Source organism: Vulpes vulpes, chromosome 7 (genome assembly GCF_048418805.1).
Source record: "Vulpes vulpes isolate BD-2025 chromosome 7, VulVul3, whole genome shotgun sequence".
Classification (NCBI taxonomy): Eukaryota; Metazoa; Chordata; class Mammalia; order Carnivora; family Canidae; genus Vulpes; species Vulpes vulpes.
Genome location: NC_132786.1, coordinates 9,108,063 through 9,133,715, shown reverse-complemented (window position 1 = coordinate 9,133,715; position 25,653 = coordinate 9,108,063). Strand labels below are relative to the sequence as shown.

At 43.0% G+C, this 25,653-nt stretch overlaps 1 protein-coding gene across 2 annotated transcripts in view; it reads right to left on the bottom strand.

The window, feature by feature from the left end:
- Positions 1-24,171, bottom strand: part of KDM7A (lysine demethylase 7A) — a 78,380-nt gene extending 54,209 nt beyond the window's left edge. Inside the window, exon 1 of one of the 2 annotated variants that reach the window (XM_072762891.1) lies at positions 23,851-24,171. In XM_072762891.1, coding sequence (XP_072618992.1) covers positions 23,851-24,044 — 194 coding nt within the window. In that variant the 5' untranslated portion in view covers positions 24,045-24,171. The remainder of the gene's footprint in view (positions 1-23,850) is intronic. The other variant, XM_072762890.1, reaches the window with a different exon arrangement.
- Positions 24,172-25,653: the final 1,482 nt, after the last annotated feature.

Sequence of the window (25,653 nt, the reverse complement as noted above, 5' to 3'; positions counted from 1 at the left end):
TGTGAAATACACACACAAATACATTTTAAATGCTGATACATTACACTTTAAGATTTTAATTTATTTATGGGGGGCGGTGGGCAGAGACCCAGGCAGAGGAAGAAGCAGGCTCCCTGCAGGAGCCCAATTCAGGACTCAATCCCCAAACCCTGGGATCAGGCCCTGAGCCAAAGGCTCAGCTCAACTACTGAGCCACCCAGGCATCCCAACACTGTTTGCTTCTTGAGTGCAAAAAACACCCTTCTGCTTGTCACTGTGTGACATCTAAGTACAGAGTAGGCAATGTAAATATGGTAAATGGATTAAATGGATCTTTACAAATAAGCACAAATAAACTGTTCTCTCTTGAAGGCAATATTTTCTATTAGAATGTTCTAAAGTAAGGAAAGGTGCTTTAAATTTCTGAAATACCCAAAGAGCTAAACATATTTGTCTTTCACCAACCTGTGGTCATTCCACCAGCCATTCAACCTCTTAAGCTAATACTCTCACTTCTCTTTGGCACCCTACTTTCTACCTGTCTGGCTCCATATGAGGTATGTCTGTAGAGACTAAGGGGAACTGTAATGCAAACGATGTCCAGAGGATATGCTATTTCATGGAGATAGATTATATTTCTATCTTTACCAGTGAAACAGCAAACAAATGCTGGCCCCAAAATGAATATTATGTGAAAATTTAAGAACCCTCTAAATTATCTTAGGGGAGAAAATACTTGCCATGTTGATAAAGGATAAACAGTAGCAATTTCACAGAGGTTTGCCCCACAATGTTCTTAAGTCACCAAAGGAAGAAATTTAAAAGTATGTTATCAGTATGCATATTAGTATGCGCTTCTGTCTTAATGTATTTTTGACTGATAAATTTTACCTAATAACCATAACAAGAATCATTATGTAAAAATTTGCTCTAAAGCAACCTGAATCTAGAAGTACATGAAATGTTTGCTGAGTCTAATTCCTTGCTATGAAATGCAAGACTTTAAATTATTAACATTTCAAGAAAACTTTTCTGAACTCTTTTAACATTTAGACTATTTGTGGCTCCCAAACCTGGCTGTGCAACAGAAGCCCCTGTAGAGCTTTTATAAGCTGCTAGGAAGCAGCTTTTCAAAAGAATGAGGAAGCTCTGTAAGAAAAGATAGAGAAAGATCTTTAAGATATGCTGGAAAGCCAGGTGCAGAACAGTCTGTATAACATGCCCCCACCCCCAACCAAGAACGTATGCATGTTTGCAAACCCATGCTGACCGTAAGTCTGGAGCAATACACAAAAAATTAGTGAAAGTGGTGCCTCAGGTTAAGAAACTGGGAATGGATGCAGAATGGAGAGGGAGAATTGCTTTTTACCATAAAACCTTCTGTATCTTTTGTCCTATGCATTGCTTATTTCTAAAAAGAAAAACACATTCTTGAGCCCCACCTCAGATCTACAGGGAGAAGTTAATGGGTGGGACCCAATAATCTTTATTTTTAACAAGTTCCCCAGGTAATTCTTTTGCAGCCAGCTCAGCAAAGAAATGGTATTTGGGCACAGAGGCCAGCACAATACCTTACTCTCAATTGTTTCCTATGAGAACTCTGTGATTCCAACCAGACTCTAAGTTCCTTAAAGTCATGAGTAATATTTAATAATTCAGAATTTCCTATCCTCCACAGAATTACCTGAAGTTGGTTACATAAGAGATGCTCACGAAATATTTACTGATGGACACAAAGTAGGAATTCCAAGCACATCTAGGAGGCATTAGTTTGGGCTACTATCCTGAAGCCTGTTTAAATATGAATCTTGCAAATATAGGGGTAAAAAAATGGATGTGAGGGAGAAAAAAATAAATAATTGATGAATTTTTCTCTTGAGATCTTATTTTGAAATGTCCATAGTTTATGGCAATGCAAAAGAATGCAGTATTCCTATTTAGGTTCAGTCACAGGTATAATCACATTGTACGGAAAGGGTCCCTATTTGTTACAGATTTTTATATTATGACCACTTATTTTGTTTTCCTTTCATGTAGCTCCTAAGTGTCCCTATTTTGATTTCCCAAATAGAGTATCTATTTAAAGAACAGATTAAATGAATTATAAATAGAAGTAGATTTTTAAAGATGAACCAACAGCCATCAGAAACATTTCAAGCCAGTTGACAGTCCTATTTCCCACTGTGAATATGGGAAAAGGAAAGCTATATTCCTAGGGTCTAATGACACTTACAGAAGATTTAATATATTCAGGACTAAGAGATCACACCCTAGGATAAAAGATAACAGCAAATCATAAACTTTTACATTGAAGACACTCAGTGATAAGTCAGCTACAAAAAACAGGAGTCAATGCAAACACATCTATTCCCTTCATAACCCTTCTCCTCCTGTAAAGTCTTCAGTGCCAACATCTAACAGCAGAGACCACATTCTACCCTAAGCCAAGAGAAAAGATTACTATTAGAGAACTTCTTGTGACAGAGTCTAAAGTAGCATTCTGAGGGGGACCACTAACATCCTTAGTAAGCTTCTTCATTTTCAGTGACGGATGGATGAACTGGAATAGGGCTTTGGACCATGGAAAGCTTGACATAATTCAGAAGAAATATCCCTACATGGAATTCCATATATTACCCAGAAGATCTGGGAGAACTTCAATTAAAAATCAGAAGTATCCATCAGAAGTGAAATGGGGACACCTGGGTGGCTCAGTCAATTGAGCATCTGGCTCTTGATTGCAGCTCGGGTCATGATCCCAGGTTCTGAGATCAGGCCCCTGTGGGCCTCTGTGCTAAGCCGGGAGTCGGCTTGAGGATTCTCTCTCCCTTTGCCCCCTGCTCAAATAAATAAAATAAATCCTAAAAAAAAGGGGGTGGGGGGAATGGGTAGTCCTGAGTTGTCTAGAAAAGCTCAACAGTAAAAGACTGGACCATCCTATTTCAAAACATACAAGTAGGGTAATTTAAAACATAAAATTTGCCTTGACTAAGTGTCTCTGGCTGTGTATCTTGAGTCTCTCAAATGGCATCAGTGTTAACATTCCTTCTATCAGTTATTTATTATTCCATTTATGCACAATTTAAATTATACTTCCAGAACCATCACTTTTTGTTTCTGCTGCACTTTCACCTTTATTAGCACTTCCTCTTTTGATAACCCGGTTTTGCGATGTGTCATGTGGGTTTATCACTGAGAGACAATGAAGGAGCACAACAATATGCTTTCCTGTCTGTGTATGAACTGAAGAACAGATGCACACCTGGTTATTTACAAACAGATTTGTTGACCACGTATGGGAGAGCTGGTAGCAAAGTTTGTGCTTTATGCAGTTAACATATCATGGTCACTAAAATTTGAATTATGTTATTGGGGAACTAGTGCTATTTAACTAGTGCTGTCTTGATAGAAGAAGAAATATGTATTTGGTCTTTGTCCCTAGTTCCTAGCAGAGTGCAGAAAACCCCTGTTAATTTCCTGATAAGGGTGAAAGTAAAGCCTTTTGTCATTCATAACAAGCCGCTTTCTATGGAGCCTGAGTTTATGCTAATGGAGGGCTTCAAGATGGGGACTGGTTGCCAAAGGAGCCAACCATGGGACCACAGGGTTGTAACTTTTAGCCCCACTCCCAACTGCAGAGGAGGCCAGGATAAGTACCAGGAACGGAATTAATCACTAAGAGCCAACGGTTCAATCAGTCATGCCTACGTAATGGAACCTCTATAAAAATGAATGGGTCTGGAGCCCTTTGGGGTTGGTGAGTGCACTCAGGTGCCAGAAGAGTGGCACATCCCAAACCCCAACAGGACAGAATCTCCTGCATGTGGGACTCTTCTGGATCTCACCCTAAGTACCTTTTCATCTGGCTATTCATTTGAAACCTTTATGATATCCTTTATAATAAACTGATAATACTGTTTCCTTGGGTTCTGTAAGCCATTAGAGCAAATTATCAAACCTGAAAGGTTCGAACAGAAGCATAGGTTACCTAGGAACCCACTATTTGTGACTGGTGTCTGACATAGGGAGACAGTCTTGTGGGACTAAGCCCTTCAGGACCAAACCTTAAGTGAGTTCTGCACTAACTCCAGGTGGTTAGTGTGAGAATTGAATTAAATTATAAGACACCCAGCTGGCATCTGCAGACAACTGGGTAATTGCTTAGTGTGGAAAATCCACACATTTGGTGTTAAAAGTGTTTTAAGCAGAGAAACAATTTTCCTTTACATGGTAACTGAAATCTGTGCATATCGGAACCATGCTAAGTGAGGACTGCGTGAAGAGCATTCTCCAAAAGAGCATTTCTTAAACTGTCCCACAGGATAAGGTTACTCAAAGAACAATTCCATAGTCAAATAAGACCGCATAAGAATCAAGACACACCATCTCACTAGCCTAGCCACCTGAGGGTCTTCTGGGTAAAATTACCTATGTGCCACGACTACCCTTATTCACCAGGCAGAGCTTCTGTCCCAGGGTAAAATAAGAAGTCAAAGCAACTATCCAGCTTCACAAGCACTCTGACTTTAAAAATTCTAACCTTGCCTGCCAGATCTATTTAAATGACACCTGCTAAATCCCTTTTGCATAGCTCGACTCCATTCCTGGCTAGGCTCATCCTGTCACACAAATGTATCAAAATGACAGAGCAGGTAATTTAAGAAGACCTGTTGTCTGTTTCCCCACTGAAATCTTAAGTTTCTCTCCAGTTAAGAAAACACAGAAAATTAGAAGCATTATGTAAGAGACAGCAAGAAGGTTCAGCAAGAAGGAGATGAAACACTACCAATAAATACCTCTGGTCTGGGGCAATTTAGTACACACACAGTCCGACACAGGCCAGCAGCCCATACCTACAGCAAACTAAAGTGCACGACACTTAGTCATCAAAATTAAATAGTGCAATATTCTCTGTGAAAGCGTAATATATCCACCAATATCCTTCTACAAATAATTGACATAAGAGGAAGTATATCTCCTGAGCAACTTTTCTGAGGACATTCAACCACATTTCACAAGGAGAATCTTCAGTTATAGGAAAATTTTATTCCAGCAGACCGCATCATTCCTCAAAGATGGCAACGTGATTGCTATTTTTTGTATGCTAATTAATCTGTAAAATGTTAACACTTCATCCCAATTGTACCCATGCTAAAGGTTACTTCCAGTACATAGAATGTTTCTAGCATTTTGAAAAAGAAGGGATTCGAAAAGAATAAAGAAGGGGAGAAATAAAACAGTAGCAAACAGTTCCAGAGTAAAATCATATCATATATAAACTTAGGGCACGATATCTTTTCCAGGTAGCAGGACCAGAAAAAGAAAACTATTCAGTGAGGTAGGTAAGTAAGCAGCCTCCATAGTGTACTCTGCAAGTCATGTCCCTGGTGCACCTACAGGGATTACATCTACGCAGATACAAGAAAATGAATGCACACTTATTATAGTCATTAATATGCATATATGACCATCACGTAAAAAATCTGCTATTTCATAAAGGGAATCCACATTCTACTTTCAAACCCAGTATCTCTCACTTATGATCCTTCTCTCATTAATAATTTTCTACTGCTTTAGGGTGGAAGTCTCCAAGAAGCAGATCCTGATACACAAATCTGAGTGCAGATGCTCACATGGCAGGTGATCCCTGGTAGCACTAGTAGAGAAGTGTAAAAGTGAGACAGAAAAAAGCCATAATGCATATGTACCCTAATGAGCATTTACCCCTTTGGGGACATCTGGAAGACTATGGAGAAGGGGCATGGTCCAACCCAAGGGAAGAAGAAGCTAGGTTATTTATCCGGTTTCCCAAAAGACAATGGTTGATGGCTATCCTAGGGGCATTACCTTCCCAGCACCTCCAGCCTGCTTCAAATACAAGTTGCTGAGCTCCTACAGCTGGACAAAGTCCTCAGGCCAAGTCTCAAGTGCTTTCAGCAAGAAGTCCACAAGAGATAGAGACAGATAGAAATAGAGAGGGAGGGGCGCCTGGATGGCTCCTTTGGTTAAGCGGCTGCCTTGGCTCAGATCATGGTCCCAGAGACGGCAGGTTGGCTCCGTGCTCAGAGGGAAGCCTGCTTCTCCCTCTCCATCTGCCCTTCCCCCGCTCATGCATGCATGCTCGCACACACGCGCGCGCGCTCTCTCTCTCTCTCAAGTAAATAAACAAAATCCTTAAAAAAGAAAACAAAAAAAGAAAAGAAACAGAGAAGCCAGGAGGAAAAGGGAGGTGCTCCTACAGAGCCTGCTACATAGGTAAAATTCCAGTCTAGCCAAACTACTGTGCATACCTACTTAACCTGTTCATTCTTTGTATACTACATATGCTCATCTTAATACTCATTATGAAAAAGAAATACTCATTGTGTTCATCCTTCTCTATTATTACTTCTCCACTGTCTCTAGGATAAACACCGAACAAGTATATACATAAAATACGTATCATGAAGTTAACAGGGGTAAACAGGTATGGATTAAGTAAATAATAGTAACATGTAATATTAATTAGTAAACAATATTTAACATTTATTTCCTGAACAAAAATTAAAGTTGTCCAATTTGATGAGGAAATCCGCAATTGTGTAAGGGGGAAGAACCATCACTGGACCTCAGCCATTCTCCGGAAGGAAAAATAACCATTCCTAGTGACATGTTATATTTCAGTTCCAGAGATGTACATAAAATTGATGAATTTTCAAGACAAATTTTGTTCTACCACCAAGAGCATTCTCAGCTCTGGGCTGAGCTACCATGAATCGCTTATGAGCCTGGACCGTCGTGTAGAAGAACGAAGACGTGGAGCAGATGGAAAGAGGGCAATCTTTTAGACAAAAGGGATTAAAATATCTTATCTATCTTAAGCAAAGTTCCACAGAGAAAAGTAGCACTTCAGGAACTATTTTTAAATGAAGGAAGAAATCATGGTGATGACTAGGGAATTTCCAGAGACTTGTGTTTAAGAGGAAAGTGCTACACTAAATTACATTTATGTATCTGCGTGCATGTGTGTAACAAGGGGGATGAGGAAAGGGAGCATATAGAAGGGGGGAGGTGACTCTGAGAATGAGAGAAGAAAACAAAAGAAGCAAGGATAGGGTACAAGAGATTAGGTCGCAAAGAGACCCCTAGAGGGCAATGTCCAATGTGGGAAGTGAGGGCAGGAAAAAGAAATATGAGCAGGTGGAGGTACCAGCTGTAACACTGGTTTATTATTTAGCAGCCATAACACTGTATGTGGGTAAAAGACACACTTAACACCATCTTCCTTCCTTCAAGGGATAAACTTCGTACTGTAAACGAACCCAAAATGCCTTCTATGACTCAGCCATTCACTCATTCAAGCACTATCAGGACCCCTGAAATATAAGAATGACAAAACCAAAAAACCAAATGTCTACACTCTTGAAGCTTACACTGTATCTGGAAGAGACAGAAAAACAAACAAGTAGCTATACCATAGATGTCTGATAATAACAAGTGCTACAGAGGAAGAAGTGTCCCAGAGGCTAAGGGATTTTCTATTTTCTATCAGTTAGGGAAGGCCTGGCTGAGAAAACCTAAAGAAGTGTGGGAACAGGCCCTGGGGTATCAGAGGAAAGTGGCTCTAAGCAAAGTAAAAGCAAATGCAAGGGCCCTAAGGCAAGCCTGACCCCTGTGCAGGAAACAGAAAGCAGGCTGGTGCAGCTGAAGCATGGGGGTGGGGTGGCAGGGTGGGGGGAAGCAGGGGAGGTGACATCAGAGTACAGACGACCTGCAGGTCCTTAGGGGCCACAGGAAGGCTTTTACTCTGGGAGAGATAGGACTCTCTGCAGGGCTTCCTACCCAAGAGTCACCAGACTTAACTCACAGTTTTAAAGTGTCACTCTGGTTTCGTGCTAGCAGGAGGGCGAGCAGTGAGAAAGCTCCTGCAATAATCTCAATTGATACAAGGGAAGGGATATGAAGGGATGAGATTACGAAGGTAAGCCAACAAGATTTTGCTGAAGAACTTAATGTAGATTCTAAGAGAAGAAATAAGGATGGTGCTAAAGATTCTGGCCTTGGAGGAGCTGCCATAACCAGGGCAGGGACAACTGCAGGGGGAGGAGCGCGGCTGCCAGGGAGGAGAGCTCTGGCTTCTGCTGTGGACGCGCTAGACGACAGGATGACTACTGCTCATTCGAGCAGAGACATAAATTTGACAATTACCTATTCAAGAGGAGAGCTCAGGAGAGAGGTCTCTGAAGGAGATAAAAATTTAGGAATCAGGGGATCCCTGGGTGGCGCAGCGGTTTGGAGCCTGCCTTTGGCCCAGGGCGCGATCCTGGAGACCCGGGATCGAGTCCCACGTCAGGCTCCCTGCATGGAGCCTGCTTCTCCCTCTGCCTGTGTCTCTGCCTCTCTCTGTGTGTGTGTAACTATCATAAATAAATAAAAATTAAAAAAAAAAATTTAGGAATCATCCACATACAGATGACAGCTGAAGTCATGGGATCAGATAAATGCTAGAAAAAGAGAACTACTGAGGACTAACCCTGCAGTCCTCCCACATTAAAAGATCAGGGCGATAAGAAGGGACTGCAATGAGGAGCGAGAAGGGAAGAAGTGAAGCTGGAGAAAAACCAGCAGAGGGATTCCCCCAGAAGCCGCAAAGGGGAACTCCCTGGTCACTCCAACAAGACTGCTACCACTCAGTAGTAAAGATGAAAGTCCGTCCAACTGGGTTCAGAGAGAATGGACCTTAATTAGAAAAAAAGAGATAGAGGGGCACCTGGGTGGCTCAGTCAGTTAAGCGCCTGCCTTCCACTCAGGTCATGATCCCAGGGTCCTGGGATCCAGCCCTGCATGGGGCTCCCTGCTCGGAAGGGGAGCCTGCTTCTCCCTCTCCCTCTGCCTGCCATTCCCCCTGCTTGTCCTCTCTCACTCTCTTCCAGATAAAATCTTAAAAGAGAGACAGAACAAAAACAAAACTGGAGACAGTACACGTGGACACTTCTTTTGATGAATTTTGCTATAAAAAGAGTAAAGAAATGGGACTGCAGATGAAGGGGGAATGTCAGAACAAGGATGTTTTCTTCTTTTTTTTTTTTAATGAAGGTTATATATAATTTGCTAATGAGAAAAAAAATTATATGGGGGGCAAGGGTGCAATTATTGAAGCCAGGTACCTGAATAAACAAAAGGGAATGGGTTCTAATATATCTAAAGATAATTCCCAATGACTTGCCAGTTTCCTTTTCTTTCTGAAGCTACATTTCCAGAAACTTTCTAACTCTGAAAATATATCTGATCTCTGCATACTACAGCAAACTTTGGCAACTGTATCTCACATATAAATGGCTGAATGCAAGATGTGCAGCACTGACACTTCAAAAACAATGATTAGACTTAAAAGTACTAAAAAGAAAATAATATCCTTTATTTCAAGAATACATGCTATTTTGCAAAACAGATAGGCTACCTGTACTCATTTAGGGATTCCTTTTCACAGGGTGTGTATATACCCTCTAGTTGCTTTTTACTGACCTAGCTCAAGGTCTCCCAGAGCACAGAGTTATGCATACCTGGAGGAAGAGGAGTCAAGAAGGCTTAAAGCCCGCTAGGAGGATGGTACATCTGAGAAAGTGATCTTCGAGTCCCCTCATTGTGCAGAATAAGCTACGGTTGAGAGCAGTTCCACACACTTGCTGGGCAGGCACAGTCACCAATGAAACAGGAAGGAACACCAGCCGAGCACCCCAGCACCACCCATCACTGAACCTGATGCGATCCAGATCCCAGATGGCACTGTACTGGCAACAAGACACGTGTATGAGAACTGAAGGCCAGGACAATTTGTCCCGCCGCTGGGCTTCCTGCTGTATAAAGCCATTCTCATTTGGTTAAGTTCTATCCCTTACTTCCCTCAAAGAAAGAAACGTGTATTCTTCCCTGTGTCTGTTACTATCCTTTCATCAATCACCACCAGCCTTCTGACATCTCACATGTACGCATTTTATATGATAAAGACTCTTTATCTCAATAAATGCAGCTTTTCTCACAATTATTAAAATATGTGAGTATCACAAACATGTGATTTAACAGATAACCTTTATTCAGAACAAAATTAAATTAAAAAAACAAAATCCATTCAAAGTTGTTTTAAAGAAAAATGCTAAATAAATATTGCATTACAGAGATATATTAGAAACCATGATGGTGGTGATGAAACAAAAAACCACTGATGTGGTGGAGAGGAAGAGCTAGAAAGGGTCACCCACATCCTAACATCACTTGATCTTAAAGTCCTCAGAAGCTTGTGTCTCAGTCTTCCTATGCTCTGTCCAAAGAGACAAAAGAACTGCTCAGAGCACTGGAACTGGTGAAGGACCCATGCAGGAGGCCTGGGGCCAGGAGTAAGGCTGCAAACAAGCACTCTGCAACTGGCAGGAAGTGAGTAAGTTCCCTGGGTAGGGTCACACTCCTGAAGAGATGGGCAGCCCCAACAAGGTGATGCCAAGAGAAAGACATACACAAAAGGCTCCGGAGAATCAATTCCAACAAGGGGTTCAAGAACGAGGACACTAAGAAAAAAGTTTCACCTCAGGGGCTCTTATCTCCCCTACCTCCAGCTGGTTGCCCACAGAGAGGCAAGAACAAAAAAATTAGGGAGCAGAGTCCAGCACTGACTACCTGGCATTTGGATGGATGGAAAAGCAGGTCTGAGGAAAGAATTACCTGAATCAAACAGAAGAGACTCTGCTCTCCAGTAACCATGGGATCTGATCCTTTGATACACAGAAAATAAGGACAGGCTAGCAAAAAAGTAAAGAAAATGACTCAAGGAACAAGGCACACAGAAATTAGCTTTAAAAAAAGTACTGAAATAGAAGGAATGTAAGAGAGAAATATGACTCAGACCCGTGACAAGTTAAATTAAGTAAAAAGACTTAAATTCCTCTAATCTGCAGATAAAACTATTTATACCCCAAGATTCCTTCAAAAAGCGGAAAAGTAAAAAGGACGGACCACATGTCTCCAGTGTAGTGTGTGTGATAGGTGAGGCACTGTGGGAGTTCACAGAGAAGAGGAAAAACCCATGACCCCACAAAGCAGTCTCTGGGGGAGAAGGCTCTAATGTGGTCACCCCAGAGAGTCTCTGACATCACAGATGGGAAGTGGCCAGAAAGCCGCTGCTTCCAGGGTACCTTGTGTCCCATACTTTGTTACTCACTAAACCGCTTTAGGACTCTATCCAACTGATTCATTGTTCTGACTTTAGTTCACAGTGGGGTGTTTTGTTTTGTTTTTTTCAGTCTGTGGAATTCCTGAACAGTGAGAATATCCCTAGGATCTCCAGACAGATCCCCAGGACTGTTTAATCTTCGTTTTTTTATATATATATTTATTAATACTAAAGTATCCATAAGACACTACATAAATCAAAAGAACCAGAGTGGACATCATTCCAATTTCTTTGTCAAACAGTGACCGCTTATCTGACAACAGCTTTTGCACATTAAAAAAAACACTGAATTATCTACAATGGTATCTCCCAGCTTGAACAATGTCGTAATTTAACCGCACATGATGTCAGACAGTTATGATTACTAACTGATAAACACGAGTCAATACTAGAGGTCTGAAATTTGTGTGTTTTGTGCTCAAGGAAAACTATACTTCTAAATTACAGAAGATAAGTTCTCCACTTTTTCACAAAACATTCTGAAAGTGTTTTACTCCCCCTCCCCAAAATAAAATACAAATGAGATATGTCATTGTATGTTCTTTAACATTGATTTCTGATGTATTAGAATTGGAGATGGACAGTCCTTCCTCGTGGGGGCTGTGCTGTGGAGGATATTTAGCAGCATCCCTGCCCTTTACCTACAAGATTCCGGTAGCAATACCTCTGCCCTCAAAAAAATGTTTCTAGACATTACCAAGCATCTTCTGGTGGGAGATGAAACCCATTCAGTTGAGAACTACTGCTACAGATTAAAAGACTTACAACATATGAACTAATCACAGTGTGTAGACTATTTGGATCTTGATTCAAGGAGCATAAAAAGTAATGACATTTTGAGACATTTGGAAATTTGAACAATATTTCATGATTTTAAGGAATTGGCAATTACTTTTGATTGTGGTAATAATATTTTTCTAAGAGGCCTTATCTTACAGACATATGTGCTGAAATATGCAAATATGCACAAATATAATGATATTGTCACAAATTTGCTTCAAAATAACTAAGTGTGGGGTCGCCTGGCCAGCTCAGTCAGTAGAGCATGCAACTCTTGATCTCAGAGTTCTAAGTTCAAGCCCCACGTTGACTGTAGAGATTTCTTAAAAAATTAAAAATCTCAAAAAACCAAAAACTAAATACAATAGAAGGAGGAGGGTCAACTGAAGCTAGACTGCTCATGAATCAACAATCACTGAAGCAAAGTGATGGTTAACCTGGGAGTACATTATACTATTCAGTCTACTTTTGTGTATGTTTAAAATTTTCTCAGAAAAACATTAAAATTAAAGTCAAAACCATCATGGTAGCTAGCAGTACTCAGCTGAATGACAAACCAAACCAGTAATTCAATCTTGATAACAATCAACCGATTCCCACTAACCATGATTCCCACTAACCATGAATACTTGTTCCTATACACACAGAGGCACCCAAGCTAATCTACTAAAAGAAAAAAAATCCTCCTATTTTTATAAAACAAATTAAAAGAAATAAACTCCCAGGATACCTCAAACCCTTGGGGTTCACAAAAACAGGTTAGAAAATGCTGCTTTAGAAAAATTCCTGGATCATTAATGCTTTAAAGATTCCTATTATATTTACATACATATATATATACACATTACTTGCTCAGTGGTTTTTTTTTAAGATTTTATTTATTTATTCATGAGACACACACACACACACACACACACACACACACACACACACACACAGGCAGAGACACAGGCAGAGGGAGGAGAAGCAGGCTCCATGCAAGGAGCCCGATGCGGGACTCGATCCTGGGACCCCAGGATCACACACACCCTGAGCCAAAAGTAGACGCTCAACCACTGAGCCACCCAGGCATCCCTTGCTCCATGTTTATGTGTTCCTCTATGTCAGTTCTATTTGTCAATTTTTTACACTAAAAATGACCAAAAGTAGCATTATTTTTTTAATTTATTTATTTATTAAAGATTTTATTTATTTGAGAGAGTGTGCAGGTGGGGGATGGGGGCAGATGGAGAGAGAGAAGCCGACTCTCCCCTGAGCTGGACTCAGGGCTCAATCCTGGGATCAAGACCTGAGCAGTTGTTTAACCAACTGAGCCACCCAGGTTCCTCAAGCAGTGGCCATTTTAAAATTTTGATACAGAATAACATTTTTAAACTTAGACACAAAGCATCACCAGAATACAACTTAAATATCCAAGTGAAGCATGTAGTGAAAAATATTTTTACCTGAGGCTGTTCTCAGCAGCTATCTCCACCACTATTTAATACTGTAAGGGATATAAGCCTGTGAAATTAAATGTAAGAGAATTCTTGGGGTACTAAGTGTAAGAGAATTCATTTAGAGGCAGAATTGGAAAAAAAAAATAGAGGCAGAATTGGTAAGGAAGCAAAGAAACCTATCTGCATATGATAGGAACCTCCAGTGAACTGATGATACAGCTAACACTAACAATTCTTTTGGTAAAATAGCAGAAAAGTAAAGTAACAATGAAAAGTCAAATAGTCATATATACGACCAATAACCAATTAGCAAGCAAATGATAGAGAAAAGCTCATTTATAATAGTAACAAAGAAAACAGTATATAGGAATAAACTAACACATGTGCAAGATCTATAGAAAAAAATTTAAACATATCTGAAAGTCACTATTTTTTTTTTTTAAGTCACTAGATTTAAATAAAGAGGCATCCCTGTTCTTGGATAAAGACTCAACATCACAGAAAGTCAATTCTCCCTAAATTAATCTAGAAATTCAATTTAATACCAATAAAATATTGAGAAGCTTTTTTTAAAAGTTTTAATTTTGGGATCCCTGGGTGGCTCAGCAGTTTAGCGCCTGCCTTTGGCCCAGGGCACGATCCTGGAGACCCGGGATCTAATCCCACGTCGGGCTCCCGGTGCATGGAGCCTGCTTCTCCCTCTGCCTATGTCTCTGCCTCTCTCTCTCTCTGTGTGACTATCATAAATAAATAAAAATTTTTTTAAAAAGTTTTAATTTTAATTCCAGTTAGTTAACATACAATGTTATAGTAGTTTCAGGTGTACAACGCAGTAATTCAACACTTCCATAAATCACCCTGTGCTCACCAGGACAAGTGCCCTCACCTATTTCATCCATTCCCCCTCCACTCCCTCCCCTCTGGTGGGATTGTTCTCTATAATTAAAGTCTATTTCTGGCTTTAAAATATCAACAAGCTTTTAAAAAAAAATTTTTTAATTAATTGAGACAGAGAAGATGCAAGCACGGGAGCGGGGAGAGGGGCAGAGGATAAGGCAGAGGGAGAAAATCTCAAGGAGACTCCACACTGAGCTCAGAGCCCTACTGAGGGCTCAATCCCACGACCCTGAGATAATGACCTGACCTGAAACCAAGAGTCCAACGCTCAATCGAGCCACCCAGGTACCCCAAGATATCAACAAGCTTTTAATGAAATTAGGCAAGTTGCTACTATTTTTTCATATGGAAAAATAAACCTGCAAGAACAGCCAGAAAAACACTGAAAATAACAGACTACAAGGTTGAGACTTTCAAGTCTTACCAGACTTCAAAACATACAATAAAAGCCTCCATAATTAAAAGTGTGGTAGTGATACAAGAGTGTGGAAAAGAACAGAAAGTGCAGAAACTGGTCCAAGTATAGAGAATTTCAGCTATGACAAAGGTGGCATGTCAAATTACTGAGGTAAATATGAGTTTTAAAAAAAAAAAAGATTTATTTATTTGAGAGAGCGAGCAAGCTAGAGCAAGGCACACATAGGCAGGGGAAGGGCCAGAGAGAGAAGGGGAGGAGGAGGAGAGGGACAAGGACAGGGACAGGGAGAGAAAATCCCAAGCAGAATCCACCCGGAGCACAGAGTCCAAGGCCAGGCTCCATCCTAGGATCCTGAAATTATGGCCTGAGCTGAAATCGAGTCAGATGCTCAACCAACTGAGCCGCTAAATAAGAGCTTTTTAATAAATAGTGCTGGGACAGTCAGGAAAATTTATTTAGGAAAAAAATTAAATTACATCCCTATTTGATACCATACACAAGAATAAATTCCAAATGGATTAGGGATCTAAATGTAAAAGGAAAAAAAAAGAAAAAAGAAAAGAAGAAAAGAAGAAAAGAAAAGAAAAGAAAAGAAAAGAAAAGAAAAGAAAAACAGAACCATACAAGTTCTAAAAGAAAATACAAGTAAAAATCCTGTTTAACCTTGGGGTAGAGAAAAGCTTGCTAATCATGACTCAAAATCCAGAGCCAATAAAAGACTGATAGATAGGACTACATAAATATGTTTTAATTTGCATGGCAAAGAAAAAAAATCACCAAGACAAAACAGAAAAAAAAAACAAAAACAAAAACTACAAACTTGGAGAGAATATTTATATATGGCATAAAGGCCCAGTAGCCCTAATGTAAAGAACTCCAAGAGAGCTCTTTAAAAAAGAATCAGAAAAAAAATAATAAAATAAATAAATAAAATTTAAAAATAAGAGAAAAAGTTATAAACAGATTTTTTTAAAAAAGAAAGAAAATGGCTGTCAAATATATGAAATGTTCAAACTCACTTGTAATTAGAAAAATCCAGATTAAAACATAAAACATTTTTCACCTATCAGATTGGCAAAGATTAAAAGATAAGAAAACACAGTCTGATAGCAAGAATATGGGGAAAAACATGCATTCGTACCCTGTTGGTGTAAATGCAAACTGGTCCAAGCATTCTGGAGGGAAATCTGATAATCTTAACAAAACAACAGATACACTTATCTTTCGACCAAGTAATCCCACTTCTAGGAATCTAACCTGAATATACCTTCAACAATATGAAAATACACATACACAAGGTTGTACCTTTTTGGTAATTATCTGCAATTGCAAAATATTATAAACAACCTAAATGCCCATACACAAGAGAATGGATGAATAAAATAGAGAACGTACACATGAAGGAGTATTATACAGCTATTAAAAAGAATAAGGAAGAGCTCTATGAGCTGACATGAAATGTTTTCCTGTATATATTATTGGGGGGGGGGGAGAAAAAGCAAATAAGAGTACTTATCAGAAGCTACCCTTTTGTAAAGGAAGTAGATTAAAGAAAATACACATTCATCTGCCCATTTGTGGGAAAAGAAACAAAAACTCCACACTGAATAAACCAGAAACTAAAGAGAAGTGGGTGGCAAAGGGATGGAAAAGCATTGGAGAGATGAAGAGGGTATGACACTTCTTCGTATACCTTTTCATATATAACCCTAACTACTTAGAACCCTGGTATTATTTTACATACTCTACATATAAACCAATAATTAAAACTAATCAGGATGTAGGAGGAATCCAAAATGCAACAAATAAACCAAACATTATTACAAATAAGTGATATAATACCCTAAACTGGGGAAGAAAAGAACAGAACCTAGATTAAGTGTGGAAAAAGTGTCTTACTAGCTGTTATAGCTATCTGAAAATTATAAGCTAGATATTACTGATAAATTTATTAGATACAGTAAGGCTAAAGATAAGGCTAAAAACAAAAAGAACCATAAAGAAATACTGTAATTTAGTTAAAAAATTTATTACAAGAATATGAGTTAGCAATTCTAGAACTACTTTATGTATACACTAGGATGGAACAAAACATAACTATATTGTAAATAATTAGAGCTAGATTTCTCAGTGTTGGACAAAACAGTTACAAGTAAGGAAAGGGGGAAGGCTAAAATGAACCATGTGGTATTGGATTAGAATCAAAGTTATCACTAGAAAACTCTTAAGTTTTAAAACATATAAGTACATAGAACAGAAACAAAGATGTGTCTGCATAGTAAATTTCTTAGCTCTGTCCACGGAAAACGCCTGCAGCAATGAACCCTCTAATGCCAGGCCTTGGTTTCTAAAAACCATTCTCCAATAAAAGGAACCAAAGCTCACAGAAACACATGCTAAACTCATCCAGGTTACCATTAAATCATACTGTAATTAATGGGAAAAATTAGAGTGTTAATATTAGTGGGAAAGTAAGTAAACAATTACTATATTAATAAAACATCACTTCCAAAAAGAATCAGAAACTTGGTAGCAGCTGCAAGATCAACACTGGCCAACTGCTCAAAAGCTGTGCAAATTATTGGGGAGTTGAATTGCTCAAACCAACCAGTTTGCTTTATAATCAAATTCACCTACACCTGTTCCATTATTCTTAAGCTCCCACTTTAGATCATCAAATATAAAGGCATTCTTTCCCTTTGGATATTCAGTAAACTCAATTTCATACCTAAGAACACAGGACAGGAGAGCATACCAAGCAGAAATCTGCCCCAAACTGAAGTTAAAAATTTTTAAAAAGCTTGATGAGAGAACTATATGTCACTGCCTCCAAGCAGCTTGAGATGAGACTCCCACATCAAATCAAATTTTGTTCAAATAGCAAGATCCAGTAAGATCCATATGTCTATATATATATATACACACACATATATGTGTGTATGTGTATATATATATATATATAAAATACACGTATACTTGTATTTAGCGAAACACATGAAAATAATACTCCTATTTTTTCTTATGATAAACTGTTACTAAAAAAAAAAAGATATCGAGAGGCACCTGGGTGGCTCAATTGGTTTTGGCTCACGTCATGATCCCAGGGTCCTGGGATGGACCCCTGCATTGGGTTCCCTGCTCAGTGGGGAGCCTCCTTCTCCCTGTCCCTCTGCCACTCCCTTGCCTTACGCTCTCTCGCTGTCAAATAAATAAAATCTTAAAAAAAAAGATACTAAGAAATTCTAGTCCTGTTCTGTTACAGGAAGATATATGTTCACCTAGTAAGTTTACGTCATAACACTAAAAGTAATTTCATCAGTACAAGGAAATGTATATAAAATCAATTTTAAAAATATTTTAACCCTAATTTAAAAAATAAAAATACATTCCAATAAGAAATCCATTAGAATAAACCTGAAAACAGAGTTAAATTATAAAACTTCTCAAATATCTTATAAATACTGTTCCCAAAGCAGTTATGACCATTTTTAACATATTCACGCTAAAGACAATAACTTAATAGAGAACAAAAACAAAAGTATATTGGTTCTAGATGTACCATTCTCTCTGGAACCCTGCTGCATCTGTTCCACCTATGCCCCTTCACACCCCAGGATAAAGACAGACAAGGGAGAAGAAACCCAGTACCACCTACTACTGGTCGAGAGAGTGAGCTCAGGAGTCAGCGACCTGAATGAAGTCAGATCGGCTAGCTCTATGACCTTCTAGCTCTGTAACCCTGGGAGAGTTACTGGCCTCTCTAACCCTCAGATCCCATCTGCAAAATAAGGACAATAATAACACTTACCCAGCAAGGTTAAGAAATAGAAGTTGAGAAATAGATGAGCTAATTAATACATCTAACACAATCAGAACAGTACCTCACACTTGGTGAGTAAGTGTCTGTGTGAATTCCAGGACTCTAGAGTGACTACCTCAGAAACTGCTACCCAACAGCACTACTCAGATAAAATGTTTCCATTCTCATAAAGGAAGCTCCTCATTCATTCAAGCCTCAGAAATAAAAATTATTACGACATTTGAAAATTACCAAAACGGACTCCAACTTTTAAAATCATCTCTCACCTGGATGATTACAATAGCATTTTCCTGGTTGGCCTATCACCTTTGCCTCCCCCCAGTCTATTCTCCACATAGAAGCCAGAGTGAACCTTTTAAAGGTTACAAATCATTTACTCTTCTACTCAGAATACATCCATCATTTGCGCTGAGTAAAATCCAAAATATCTTGTGTTCAAATGCCTCCTTCTGAAGGCCTTCCATAACCTCGCCATTTAAATAGTAGTGGCCTTCTACTATCCCCCGGGGCCCTTCTTTTCTCCTAACTCAACTTCCTTCTCTTTTTGTCATATATATTTCTCTCTCTTCCCCAACTAGAATATAAGTTACAAGAGAGCAAAGACTGTTTGGTTCATTGCTATATTCCTAGCACCAAGAACAGCGCCACACATACTGCAAACTCTGGGCCAAAGCCAACATTATACTTAACAGTAAAACACAAGGGGCAATCCCATTAAAGACAGGGACAAGACAGAGCCAAGAAACAAAGTCACAAAATAACACATGTCAGCTGCCAAAATGGTAAATTATTAATTTTTCTTTTTTAGCGTTGAAGTACACTTCAACCATTACAATCATTTTTGAAGATCTCCAGTACATATATATATGTCAGGGAATTTTTACATCTGCGTACACTATATGACCACCACCCAAGATTAAGATCTAGAACATTTCCTGCACTTCAGAAGCTCCCTTGATAGGGCCTCCTTGGTAAACACCCTTCCAGAGGTAAGCATCAGTCTGACTCCACTCACCCAAGTAGGCCTGCACCTGAACTTCATATAAGGAGACTTCAACAGCATTCACTGTTATGCCTGACTCCTTTTGTTTAGCCTGTGTCTGTGACATTTGCTGGTGTTGTGACATGTTTCCATCTGGCATTCTTTTTTTAATCACCGGGTAGCATTCTATCTTATGATATACCACATTTTATCCCATCTACTGCTGATGACATTTACACTGTTCCAGTTAAGGGATAATATGAATAGCACTGCTGTGAACAATCTTGGGTATGTCTTTTGGTGGAAATGTTCACTATCTGCAGACTGGCAAAGCGTTTCGCTGGTTTTTTGGGGGGAGGGTTTAATAACACCTTAAGGTTGGGGATGATGCAGGGAACTAGAAGTGAGCACTGCTGGTGAGAGTGTAAAGTGGAAGAACCTTTCTGGAGGACAATATGGCAATAGGTACCAGAAGCTTGAAATTATCTGTGCCCTGAGACCAATAATTCTACTTCAAGGGAATTTCTTATTGAGTACTCACAAGTGCTAGATCTTCTAAGTGTTTTACGTGTATTAATTCACGTGATTTATTCTGAGGAAATAATAGGGATGCTCACAATGGTTTAGAAGGATGTCAACCATCCATCACTAGGAATTACAAGAAGTAATAGCTTAATACCTTTTACAACATAAAAAACTAACAAAAGGGGAATGATTTTAAAACACACTTCCGTGAAATTAAACATTATGCAACCAATGAAAATGTTTTCAAACAATATTAAAGACACAAGAAGACGTATACGTTAATAAGAGAACCTAGGTTTTAACAGTGGAATGCACAAAACGAATTCCAGTTTTTTTTTGAAATATATGCATATACCTTAAATGTTAAAACACTGATAACCCCTGGAAGACAAGGGTACTTTCATATTCTTAATACTTTTCTGTACTTCTCATTTTTTCTATGTTAATTTTGTCAATCAAAGAGAATACGTGACTAAAAAAGACTAATAAACAAAGGTTTTTACATTCAAATAGGGAGACAGAAGACACTAAAACACGATTTAATGAAGGCAGTATAGGACAATATTAAGAGTACTAAAGAAAGACCTCTAGCCTAGAGATTAGGGAGTGGGATATTATCAGGAAAGATCTCCATTGTCTTACTTCCACCAAGGGTCCAGAGAGGAAGAACTCCATGTCTAGGAAGTAACCTTCCCAGGAAAATCCTGTTAATTCCTTAGCTCACTGTCCTTAGGATATCAATTACACATTGTACCCTGGCAAGTATTCTTTTCCCCTCCCACTTAGAAAAAAGCCTTAGGGGACCTAGGGGATAGGAATTCTGAACACCAAGGAAGCAGTAGTTCAACACCCTCAAACTGGGAGGAAGCCGGTCCTATTCACTCTGGCTGAAAAGTGTCAAGGAAGAGCCCCTCTTTCCCTGTCAGGCTAAATGAAGACAAAAACTTTTCAGATTTCCAGATGTCTGAAATTCCAGACAGAATAAACCCAAATTTATACCAAAACTCACTGATTCCTTGAGTTTGAAAAAAATTCTTCTACTTGAAGTAATAAAATCATCAACAAACTGTCCTGGTAATTAATGGTAATTCTCTATTATCAGCATTCCTATTCCCCCTTCCTCCTCTGCAGTTGGACCCCTCCCTAGCCTCCCCCCAAACCAAAGAAAAGAGGAGCATGGACATGATTAACTGTACCTTAGTACTTTAGGGGCCAAGTCTCACTTAAGCAAATGATATTTGTTTAAAAATTAATACATGAGGAACATTTTGATGTGTTCCATTTGTTAAGCAATTACCTATTTTACGGTACAATAAACATTATTTTCTCTAACATTACCCAAATGACCCATACTTCCTTAAGAAACTTGCTAAGAAGATAACTGTCTTTGCATGACAGGGCATTATTACTAAATTTTCTAACTGTTCACATCTGAACCACATTAAACTCTCAAGGACCACTGGTCAAAAAAACACACATTTCAGAGTCACTTGCACAGATATGAAGTCATACAAATTAATGGGATAAAGTAGAGCTGATTTGTTTTGGCCTCACTCTTCCTCCTCCTTACATGCCCTCTTTATTTTCCCCTCAAACTTCTTCTGTTTCCAAATTTATACTTGCATGTCATTACGAAATTTTCCATAAACCACCTGCAGCTCTTCATGGTTATAGTGTTAAATCACCTTAAATTAAGGTAAATAAAACTCTAGTTTACAATTTATTAACATATTGCATTTCTACATTGCACAACAGAACAAGTTTCTCAGGCAGCTAAAATAGTTCTTTGGGGAAAAAAAAGGAAGTATTTACATAATCACCAGGGATTCTGGTTTTATCCTATATGTAACCTAGATTTTTGGATAATCTACTCTAGTTGCCTAGGGTATGTTATGGGAAGAGAGGATATAGAAATAGAACTGGCAAGATCTGCTATGTTCAAATTTCAGTTTTACATGTCATCAAAATACGGGGGGGGGGGGGGAATCGATCTGGAGTAATAAAAAAAAAAGAATTTTAGATAACTTATTCTTAATTACAGGTTGACAAAGTTGTTATAATTACTCCCCAAGCTGAGACCCAGACTGTGAAAGATTACCTGATAGACAAAATTAGGATGCTGTCCTCTTTTTACAGTGACAATTTTAGGGGTGGTTGTTTGTTTTTTTTTTTCCTCCCACTGTTGTTGCTGTCAAGAGCTGTGCAACCTGATTCAGTAAAACTCCTCGAAGATGAAGAAGTAAACGTACCTAGCACTAAAGCCTGAAAAGAACGCTGCAATGTAAGCGGTTTTCTCTCCCAGGGCCAGTAGAGGGAGACTCAGACATCTGGCCTGGTCGCGTAGTGTTTCTGTAAAATTGGGGAGGGGAGGGGAGGAGAGGGGAGGGGAGGGGAGGGGAGGGGGAGCGGAGGCTGCATTTAAATGTCCTGCTGTCAATCAAAGGACACTTCCTACAATCACAGTCACCATTTCTGCTATTAGCCCCGAGCGGACTCTCGTCCACCGACGACCCCACACGGCGCCCGCGGAACCTGCTTCACCCAAAGGTGACCGCGGGCTTTGCCACGACACCCAAATAAGGACTTTGGGAGCCCAGCCCCAACTAGTTTCTTTGTTTAAATGCCTGCGAGTCCCTCCCACGCCGGAGTCAAGAGGCTGTGGCGCCGCCCTTTATTAGCCTCACACTTTGATTACAAAACACACGAGTCGACGGCTCGGCGGCGGAGGCGGCCCCGAGCTCTCACAAACGTCAAACCCCAAACGCCGGCGGCCGCGGGGGCGGAGGGCGACGCTCGCCGCCCCCGCCCGGGCCCGCGGTGCCCGCCCCCGCCGCAGAGTTGGCCCGCGCCCGCCCCCGCGCCCCCGCGCCCCCGCGCCCCCCGGCCGCCCCGCCGCCGCCGGCCCCCCGGCGACGGGAGATTTCACTCTTTGTAAAGTTTGAGCCGCGCCGCGGGGGCGACGCGGGGGGCTGGGGACCAGCGGCGGTGTCCTCCCCCCATCTCCCCCCACCCCCGGGGCCTGCCGCCCACGCCCCCCCCCAGCCCCGCCAGGACCGGGGGCGCCGGGGCGCCGGGGGCCGGGTCCGAGCCGACCGCGCGCCCGCCGGCCCGCCCGGGACCCCCGCCCCCAAACTTCCCAGTGGCATCCTGAAGTCCCCGAGCGCGCCTCATCTGTTGCTCTGTTTACTCCTCCGGGCCCCGCCGGCTGGCGCTGCCGACGCCCCCGTCCCGGCGCCCCGCGGCCGCGGAAGTTTGATGAAGACCGGGGACGGGGACGGGGACGGGGCGCGACCGGGACCGCGGCGGGGGAGGGGGCGACGGCGATTCCCGGAGCCCCGGAGCCCCCGAGCCGGGGCGAGCCGCCCGCCGCCCGCCGCCCGGAAGGAAGGAAGGAAGGAAGGCAGGCGCTGCGGCCGGCCGGGAAGGGCGACCGGCCGGGCGGCGACTCCGGGCCGGAGCCCCGGGCGGCCGGGCGGCGGGGCGGCGGGGCGGCGGCCGGGCTGCGGGCGCGGCGAGGGGCGGCGGGCCTCCACCGGCGCCTGCCCCGGCCGCGTCCCCTCGCCCCGGTCTCCGCCTGCCAACTTCTCGGCCGGGCCCCTTTGTTCCCGTGTGTTGTGGCGACTCTTCTCCCGGCCGGGCGAGCCCCCCGGCGCCCCTCCGCCCGCCCGGGGCCCCGTGCGCCCCGCTGCCCGGGCCGGGGGCTCGGCGCCTGGCGCGGCGCGGCGGCCGGGCGGGCGGGCGGAGGGGGGCGCGGGCGGCCGGCGGCGGCAGCGGCGGCGGCGGCGGGGCTGGCGGGGGTTTATTTACCTGCCGTGGAACCAGTCCTTGCAGATATCGCACTCGATCATGAAGCGGTTCACGTCGTACGGCTGCCGGCACACACAGTACACCGGCGGGGGCGGCGGGGGCGCCGAGGCCCGGCCCGGAGCCGCCACCGACACGGCTGCCGCGGCGGCTCCAGCTGCTGCTCCCGCGGCCACCGCCGCCGCCGCTCCGGCCATCTTTAAAAAACACACACACGCTCGCTCGCTGCTCCGCTCGCCGACTGGAGCGAGCGCAGCCGCCAGCCAGCGCCGCCTCCTGCAGCAGCCGGAGCAGCAGCCGCGGCGGCGGCGGCGGCGGCGGCGGCGGCGCGGCGGCGCGGCGGCGGCGGCGGTGGTGGCGGCGGCGGCGGCGGCGGCGCCTCAGTGCGCGCGCGCGAGGTCGCGGCCGGGGCCAGAGGGGGGGCGCGCGCACGACGCGCGAGGCTGCGGCCCGGCTCCTTCCGGCGCTCCGCGCGGGGCCGTGCGTCTCGCGCACGTCGTCCCGCCGCCGGCGCGCGCGCCCCGCTCCCCTCGCGTCGGCCGGGCGGGGGGAGCCGCTGAAGGGCACGCGGGGCGGGGGAGGCGGAGGCAGGCCGAGGCTCCCTGAGGACACGCGCGGCGGCGCGGGGAGCGCGGCGCAGGGAGCGCGGCTCCGGGAGGGGCCCGGCGGGAGCGTGCGGGGAGCGGGCTCCGGCGTTTGTGAGCCGCCGCGGAGGCCGGGGAAGTTCCTGCGCAGTGGAGAGCGGCTCGCGCTGCGCCTGTGCCCTGCGGGGGGAAGGCGAGAAGTTAGAGCCGCGCAGGGCGCCTCCCGAGCGGGGAGCCCCCCCCCCCCCGCCCGAGCCGGTGGCGCCCCCGAGGGCCCGGAGCGCGCCGCGGAGGCCCGCGGACCAACGGAGACGTCCCACCCCGGTTCCCACCGGCTCGCCGCGGGGAGGCCGTGTCCACGGAGCCGCCGGTTCCCGAGCCGGACTCCCTGACGCCCGCCAGCCGAGAGGGACCCGAGCGGCGCGCGGTTGGTGCCCAGAGGACCCGGCGCGACTCGGATGCCGACGCTCTCGACTCCCAAGTTGGGAAGAAAGGGGCAAAATCCTAAACGGCAGGGAGACCTCGGAAAAGGAATACTACAAAAGCTGGATAATACGGCCTAGTAGGCCATTAATAAATATTTTTGAATGAAGGGTGAGATCGATCAGAATAAACACAGCTAACGGGGACGCCTTGGAGTCATAACTACGCGAACCGGAAGGCATGTGGAGGATTACCGAGTCGGGTGTCTGTAGCTGAATTTCACAGGCATTTCTGTTCCCGGGGAAAAGCCCTGGGGAGCTCCCATCTCACCCAGCCCCGGGCAGAGAATCGCTGATCTAACCTCTTTTTAATCCTGGAGGAAAGCGAGGAACTTGCCTGAAGTCTCCCAGATAGGAGCTGGAGCTAAACTTTGATGATGCACCCAATCCTTTTCCTTACCTGGTACGTCTTTTGCAGGAAGAAACACCTGGAAATCAGAGTTGACCACGAAGTGAATTGAATATGTTTGGGCATACTTCTCCTGGAGAAAAAGGAAAAGTTACTCTGATGTTGGCATCATGTTTAGAGGCATCATAAATTGGTGGAGTGGAAAGCCCTGCATTCAGACCCTGCTTTATATAAGCCGTGCAGCCAGCCGTGGGCAATCACTCCGTTTCTCTTGAGCTAGATCGTTAGAGATCTGTTCAAGGAAACATTATGGATAACAATACCTCCTTAACTACCTCACAGAGGTCTTATAACAAGCAAAAGAGAGAATGTATTTTTAAACGTACATTGT